The sequence below is a fragment of the Megalops cyprinoides genome, chromosome 19 (genome assembly GCF_013368585.1).
Source record: "Megalops cyprinoides isolate fMegCyp1 chromosome 19, fMegCyp1.pri, whole genome shotgun sequence".
Taxonomy (NCBI): domain Eukaryota; kingdom Metazoa; phylum Chordata; class Actinopteri; order Elopiformes; family Megalopidae; genus Megalops; species Megalops cyprinoides.
Genome location: NC_050601.1, coordinates 11,076,765 through 11,084,992, shown reverse-complemented (window position 1 = coordinate 11,084,992; position 8,228 = coordinate 11,076,765). Strand labels below are relative to the sequence as shown.

The 8,228-nt window shown below is 40.3% G+C and overlaps 1 protein-coding gene across 1 annotated transcript; it reads right to left on the bottom strand.

Moving 5' to 3' along the window:
* LOC118794303 (zinc finger protein 229-like) lies at nucleotides 1–4,813 on the bottom strand. The gene is made up of 2 exons (XM_036552534.1): nucleotides 4,326–4,813; nucleotides 1–1,890 (listed from the first exon to the last, which is right to left on the bottom strand). Exon 2 carries the CDS (start codon nucleotides 1,872–1,874, stop codon nucleotides 48–50), a length of 1,827 nt encoding a protein of 608 aa, XP_036408427.1. The 5' UTR covers nucleotides 1,875–1,890; nucleotides 4,326–4,813; the 3' UTR covers nucleotides 1–47.
* Between the last annotated feature and the right edge of the window lie 3,415 nt (nucleotides 4,814–8,228).

Here is an 8,228-nt window from a genome sequence, read left to right as displayed (position 1 = left end):
CATACACACACTTTTCATTTGATTAGTTCATGCAAATGCACTTAGGTCTAAATAAATTTGTGTTTTCTTTGGTTGTGCTTCTTGAGGCTTCCCACACAGGTGAAACCCATTCCGCAGCGACTGCAAAAGTACGGCTTCTCTCCAGTGTGAATCCTGTTATGCTTCCTCAGGTGGCCCATCTCCATGAAAGCGTCCCCGCACTGGGAGCAGCGGTAAGGCCTCTCCCCCGAGTGCGTGCGCTGGTGGCTCTTCAGGTTGCAGGACTTTGCAAAGCTCTTCCCGCACTGGCCACATGTGTACGGCCTCTCTCCTGTGTGGGTGCGCAGGTGGGATTTGAGGTCTCCCGCCTGGTTAAAGCTCTTCCCACAGTCAGGGCAAGGGAAAGGCCTGTCTCCGGTGTGAATGCGCTGGTGTCTGATCAGGTGCGCAGATTGGCTAAACCTCTTCCCACATTGGGTGCAGATGAAAGGTTTTACCCCTGAATGAATCAGACGATGTCTCTGCAGGTGTTTCTGATGGCCGAATCCCTTCCCACAATGGCGGCAGTGATACTCTTTGTCCTCCGAGTGCAGTTTAAGCTCAGGCTCTGAGGAGCGTTTCTTTTTTTTGCTGATTGGCTGGCGAGGTCTGAGGCTGCGTAGTTCATAGGCTTCCCTTTCAAAAGAGGGACGGCTGACAGAGCCAGAGGTGTCATCAGGAGACTGTGATGAATAGGGCTGCAGCAGCAGGTTATTGCCTCTGACTTTCGTCTGCCCCTTCCCAGAGCACACTGTTTGTTTTTGAACAAAATGTGGCTTGAGGCGGGGAACTCCTGGTACCGCAGGATCCGGTTTACCAGGTCCTTCAATAGGTTCTCTATCAGACTGCGATGAATCATTTTTTTCTTTGTAGAAGGCTTCCATTCCTCTGACTCTATAAATGATGATACAGTCAGAGCTAGCACTGGAAGTTGATATCACCTGCTTACCAGACCTCAGCTTTCTCCCGTACACACATGCTACAGCAGTCTGGTCATCACTTTGTACTTTCATTTGATCAGGTGTGTTTTCAACATGTCCCTTTTGAGTGGACCTTTGAGATCGGCCTTCATTCCCCTTTTCACTAATGGATATAAGACAGCTGTCGTTTTGCTGTTTTCCATCAGGGTCCATACTGACAATGTCCGAGTCTAATGGGAATGGAGGCTGTTCTAATGTCACATATCCCAGCTCTTCTGTCTCCCGTTTGATCTCGATTTGACATCTTTTCACATTACCACCACATGTTATGCCATCATCCAAAGGTTTGGTGTTAAGGCGCCGCTCAAACTGAAAACAATCCTCTGTATCACATTCTACCTTCATGTGGTGAGACTTCAACGTCTGTTCAAACTGTGTAGCATTACCACGTGAAGTCATCCAAACAGACAGCTCTTGACTAGAACATTTTCTATGTGTACTTTCTTCATCATGGCCCCACCTGTCATTTTCCATTTTTATCTGGGAAGATTTCACTTTGGGTCCACTGCATGATGTATCCAAAACGGGTGCTCCCCTATGAATTATTTTTTGGTCATTGTGCTCCTCCATCTTAAAGTGCAGATTGTCGGTTTCTGATTTGATTGGTTGAAACCCAAGTTCACTTTCATTTACTTCCACCTTTAATTTCATGCATATTGGTTTGTGTGTCTCCGCTTTCATTTGATCTGAACCGATGCTTAACATAGAGCCCAATTCGGCAGTGGTGAGTGACTGTAGAAGGTCTTCCGTTTTAGCGACAGACTGCCGGTGGTAGCCGTTCATACTGATGCATGTGAACGCCGTCTTGGTTGCATTAGAGACCAGTGTGGTGAACTCATTTTCAGTCTCTGGCTCTACAGCAGTGAGACACTCCATGGCAATCCTCTTCCCTCTAAATGCAATGTTGCAATACAGTTGTTATTAAACGCTTGACTCAGATGATTGTCAAAAATCATTTAGTCCCCCAGCCCATCAATGTTATGAATTCTACAAGGCACACGCCGGTTGACTTGCTAAGCAAGTTCCGTGGCTACCTAGTGTGTAGCAGTTGTTGGGCAATGACAAGCTGCCTCTGACTTGTTTCCATTCTCTAAAATTCAGTTACTATTTAAAAGCACAGTATGCGTCAATGACGATGTTTATAGTTATAAATATTCCATATAAATGTACTTTTTGTGAATTTTACTTAATAATGTTTGCAGACTTAAATGTTTAGATTTATACGCCAAATATTGTTGTATTTCCATTTAGTTTATAATAACATTTTATTGAGTAAATAGAAACTTGTAGGCCTACACATTTGGTTCGAAGCTAATGAGCTAATGTCGCAGTTTAACTGTCATCATGTTACATTATAAACTAGCGCTGTTTGTGATAATTAATGTTGCAATTATATTATTGACGATTATTATTATTGCTGTTATTATTACTCTTATTTAAAGTAGCCTATTTTATATCAATTGCTGTTTCTATACAGATGTTTATGCATATAACTTGTTATTTACAGACATTCTTGTTTTTATCTCTTAACCATACACATAACCACACATACTTTCATTCATACATGCACTCCCACATACATGCACATAAACATGAAATACAATCCTTATGGTTGTTTGATCATTACAGAGATTTGACTGGACTTGGATGAATCGTGCGCTCTAATAGGAGCCCAGTAGTGGCCAAAAATTCTGACATCTTTCACTCCATAAAGTAGAGCCACAGAATCCTTTACAAACAGAATATGGAAAACCAGAACATCTTGTTATGTTTCTAATATTATATTATATTACCAAATAACCAGTTTACTAACAATGAATTTCACACAAGAGATAAAGTTTAATTATTTACTATATTACAAGAATAGAATTTCCATTACAGGCATCAAAATAAACATTAGAATGTGTTCAAAAATATACCTCTACAAATACAATCAATAACGTAACTTAAATCATTACAGGTATTACATTCACATAACTCACGATAATGTTTTAGTATTGTAGTAGAAAATAGTTCATAAGCATTGCCATTTTCACCCCACCAGAGAAAAGCGGAGCTTGAGGTGGTATGATCAAGCTTGTTACTTGGTGGCGATAACTGTTGCATGAAGGTAGTAGGCATTGCCAGTAGATGTCAGTTTTTGATTTTAACCACAGTTATTGACATATTAAATCAGCCATTTACTCTATTTCTACTACGCATATGGAGGTCTGGAAGTGTATAAGGAAACCAGACAATCCAATATGTTAACCTTAAACAAACAACATGTATCCTATTATACTTTGTATGCATGTGAGCGGAAACTAAAACAGAAGACTGTGGGAGGGGTATGCAGCTGTGAGATATCTGTATGCCGTAAGTTGCAGCCTGTTGCTGGGGCTGATAATTGGAGTTAGACACTGTCCGGACATTGCCCAGAAGACGGGCCTTGAGTTTAAGATAAAAATAATTGGATTCTGTGAGGAGGGGCTTGCAAATATTAAGATTCTTTGTTCAGTGTTATACAAAGACTGCTTAGTGTCACATCTCCCTGATGCTGCAATGCGTTTTTTACGGAAGGGGTGTGACTTGTGGAAATAATGCCTGTAAATGTTAGTTAACCCAAAGCAAGTAATCAGTTATTTTTAGACATGTGCAACCCTGGCAGGCATTGTCAAGCAGATATCGGACAGGCACATGTGCAACCTTGGCAAGCATTGCCGAGTAGTTATCAGACAGGCCAGAGCAAGTAATCAACTATTTTTTATGGCAAGTAATCAATTCAATCAATCATAGTAATTTTTTATACATGAGATATGTGCAGCTCTGGAGGTAATGGTGTATGGCCAAGGCAGGACAGTTGTTTTTTGTGTGTATCAGACAGGTGTGTGCTTGGCAACAACGGTGTACAGAAAAGGCACAAGATGAAGTGGGAACGATGTCAGACCGGAAAAACAATGCTGTACAGAAAACGTGTCGTGAAACTGAAGGAGGGGTTGTTGAGTTTAAGTTCCACAACAGGAGGAGCTAGGAGAAAAAGTATAAAAGAGAGTGTATTCAGAAGGTGTGGCAGAGACTGCTTTGCGTGGACCAGCCTGGTTTACTGTATGCTTTTTGAAATGTATGCAATAAACCTACTTACATCAGACTCTGTGAACTATTCTTGTTTTTTGGAGAACTGCTGAACAAGTGTGGAGGGAACCCTCAGCCCAACTGGCTCGGACTGAAGCTAGTTTTCTATCACAGTATCCAGTATAAATTCTCTTTAACCGCTAAATGAACCTATTGGGCCCATACACTTAAAACACTAAACCGGAACTAGTTAAAGTACAAGAAAACTACAAATACCAATGTCCCGTTGCAGGCCTGAGTCGATGCTTGTGAGCGTTGAGGCCTTGAAACTAAGGGGCCGCTTCGCGCGAACCGCGCGGAGAAAGGAAAAAAATTAATAATTCACTCAGGTTCCGAAAAAAAAACAGTCGTGAAGCAAGTCCTGGCGAACTCTTGGATTAGCCAACTAAGTTCCACACGAGGCGTCGGTCGGTAGCTTAAACCCCGCACTCAACCGGTCTTCCTATGGGCACTCCCGGTGTCAGCAAACGGCTCTCTGGTTAGCAAGATAACCACACGTACAATCTACACACAGCTAGAAGGATGCTAACTGTCGCCAGCATTTCCTTAGCTAAAACTTAGTAGACCACTTCGATAGTGTGGCGGAAAACCTCCTTCAGTCTGGGCCAGCTGGACTGGGGTCTCCCTCCACACTTGTTCAGCCACGTATCCGAATTACGTAATTTGTATATATCTTTTTGGTAATAACTACAGAAAATGAATATGAAGGTAATCCACAGAGTCTGATGTAATTGGTTTTGGATTATTGTATATGGTGATCAATCACATACAGTAAACCGGGTTGGTCCGCGAAGCAACAGGTCACAATACATTCACAAGCACTTCCCCAAACACTCTGGCCACCTCTCTGCCTGCATCCTCTTTTCATGCTGTTTTCCCAACTCCTCCTATACCGTGACCTAATTCCCTAACTCTTCGGAGGCTCCTCCTTCAAGATCACGTCATCTTCACTTGATACACCATTATCTTCTGCCTGGAGAGTCACATAAACCCCATAGCCATTAATTGTATATTCATTTTTTAAACATATCACTTGTGGAAGTTCCCATTATTTCCAAGTCTGCACCTGGATGATTTTTAAAAAATAATTAAATAATACACTTTCATTTTATTTCTTACGTATACACATGTCTGGAATTTTACCATTATTTCCAGGTCCTCGTCTGAATGATTTTTTTTTAAAAAGGGCTTAATAACTCAAAGTGTTGGTCTGGCAGTGCTGTACTTCTCCAAGATCACAAATCCTGATACTGAGTGTCCTGTAATAACCTTCAAATGCTTTTAACCTAGTCCTAGAATAACCCCCCAACCTTGCTTAGACTCATAGAATCACATTAGAATCACACAAAATCACAGCATATTAATAATCGTGCTTAATGCTTTTCAGTAGTAGTACTTTAATGCATACATTTCTCCACCACAATAGAAACTAGCCCAAATATCACTCAATACACGTTCCTCAAGTGCAGTAAAGCTGCGATTCTCACTTCGACAATCAACTAACTTCACTAAAGAAGATAAGTAGCGTTCTCTACGTTACTCTGAACGTTATACTACGTTACGCGCTCTCTCCTCCGTGACCTACTCTTCAGTGAGTACAGCTCGCAACTTCCCCCATCCCCGTATTTCGTCACAGCATGACCTCTCCCCCCGCTCTGTGATTGGTAGATTGAAATACCAATATAGGCTATTAAACATACAAATAAAATGAAAGATTTTATAAACTTACATTTTTTTTTCCCACATGAAAACAGAACAAAGTAGTCTCTTCCGGCATATAAAGTTGTACATAAAATTAATTCACAGAAAATAAAGAATTCCAAAAATACTGTGGTGTACATACAAAACACAAAAGGAAGCACAGGGGTTCATTTAGTTTCATTTTCCCAACTTCTGATTTGGCTCTTCGAATGAACTTGAGCTAGTTTCTTATTCAAAGTTTTTGATTCAGATGCAGACTCAGTACAACGGTTTCTTCAGACTCGAATGATTCTCTATGTTGACAAAGAGACCAGAAATGCCCCGAAATATTCTCAGTACAATGATTCCGTAAGACTCCAAAGAGTACAGCGTGAAACGCCCTCTACTGACCTCAATCACTGTTGAATAGTTCAGTAAACTACAGTGGTTTTGTGGATTATTTTAATTATGATGCTTAGACTACATAATATATTGTAGCGGTTAATAGTAATAATAATATTTCCAAGTCTGTACCTGGATGATTTTTTAAAATTATTAAATAATACAAAGTCCACTTTATTTTTTAAGCATACATGTATGGAATTTTACCATTATTTCCAGGCCCGCGTCTGGATGATTTTTTTTAAAAAAGGGTCAAATAACTCAAAGTGCTGGTCTGGCAGTGCTGTACTTCTCCAAGGTCACATACTCTGATACTGACTGTCCTGTAATAGCCTCCAAGAAATGTTTTTGACCTAGGATAACCCCCCAGCATTGCTTAGACTCATGGAATCACATTAAATCACATGGAATCACATCATATGAGTAATAGTGCTTAATGCTTTTCAGCAGTAGTGCTTAATGCATACATTTCTCCACCACAACTGCTACATATATGCACATAAACACGAAATACAATCCTTATAGTTGTTAGATCATTACAGAGATTTGACTGCACAATTTGGATGAATCGTGTGCTCTAGTAAGATCCCAGTAGTGGCAAAAACTTCATCTACTGACATCTGTTACTCCATAAAGTTATAGCCAGAGAATCCTTTACAAACAGAATACGGAAAACCAGAACATCTTGTTATGTTTTTAATATCAAAGCATTTAAAAGACGTTACAGTTTTACAACCGTTCTCGGCTAAGTCATACCTTAGCTGTCTAAATGAATACTGAGGAAAATTTGTACTCACCGCACATCTCTCTGATCTTTCACTCCAACTTTACTCTACGTGCCAAAAAGAATAAACACACTGTTGGCGTGAAAACAAAACCGCAAGTAAACAATTTAACTAGTTCATCCCCTTCCAACGTTTTCCTAGTCAAACGATCTGGCTCACTCTGTGCCATGCACAAGTTAGGACCACAATCCCGCACAACTTCCTCAAATTTGATTGGAGGCGTCATGTGACACAACTCAGTGCGCCTTTCATTAATTTGTCAAATGATCCTCGACAGTTCGATGATTAACTTCCAGTGGAGTAGGCGGATTTCTCCTTCAATGTGAAAGTAACACCTCGAGCATGAAATTGTGCGCATATGACCAACGTTAAGCTGTAATAACTAATATGAACATTCAAACCAAATACCTTTGCTCCAACAGTTAGAAAAGGTTTCGGAGTCTTCGTCTCACGATGCAATGGCAGAGGGGACACTTACAAGGCTAGGTAAAGTATCATTTTCTTTTATGTAAGGTTGTATTTGCTGTATCTCATTGTACAAACTGGTCCACTGTATGAGCTGATAATGTATGATGATAACGGTTTCATTAGTACTGCGCAAATTCACAACTTTTATTAAATGCTGAAGTGCTGATACAATGGGCTTGGAACTTAAAAGGCAGTAGTTAATTTCTTTTTCGCACTCAGTGTCGTATTTATTTGGTTTCATTTTTCCAACGTCTCATTTGGCTCTTCGATTGAACTGAAGCTAGTATCCTATTCAAAGCTTTTGATTCAGATGCGTTCTTCTCCTCAGTTTCTTATTCAGCAATTCTATGCCACAACGTCGCGTTTTGTCTTATTACTTCAGTGCTTTCCCGTGATATTTCAATCGAAATTTGCTATTGCGTAAAATCAGCTTCACTTACTTCCAATTAAATTGGAACTGGGTAGTCCTAATCAAAATATTTGTACAACAGCCAGTTTCGACTTGCATATTACAGAAAACACCTGCGAAATTAAACAAAACGCGACTTTGCGGCGCGTTTTTGAATTGTTGAATAAGTTGTAAGTAAGAAACCAGCTTCAGTTCAGCTGAACGAATGGTAACCAATTTAGAGGATGGGGAAAAATAAGAGGCGAATTAGACACTGGATAGAATAAACCAACTTCAGCCTCGTCGATCAGTATGAAAATATCATTCTTAAATCTGGGAATAAGGTGTAACGTTGATTAAACAGACAAGCTCGTTCTCGCAACGTTCCTAGTACTT

Excerpts from the sequence above, each read along its gene's own strand:
- LOC118794303 (XM_036552534.1), bottom strand. The coding sequence starts at position 1,874 with ATGGAGTGTCTCACTGCTGTAGAGCCAGAGACTGAAAATGAGTTCACC.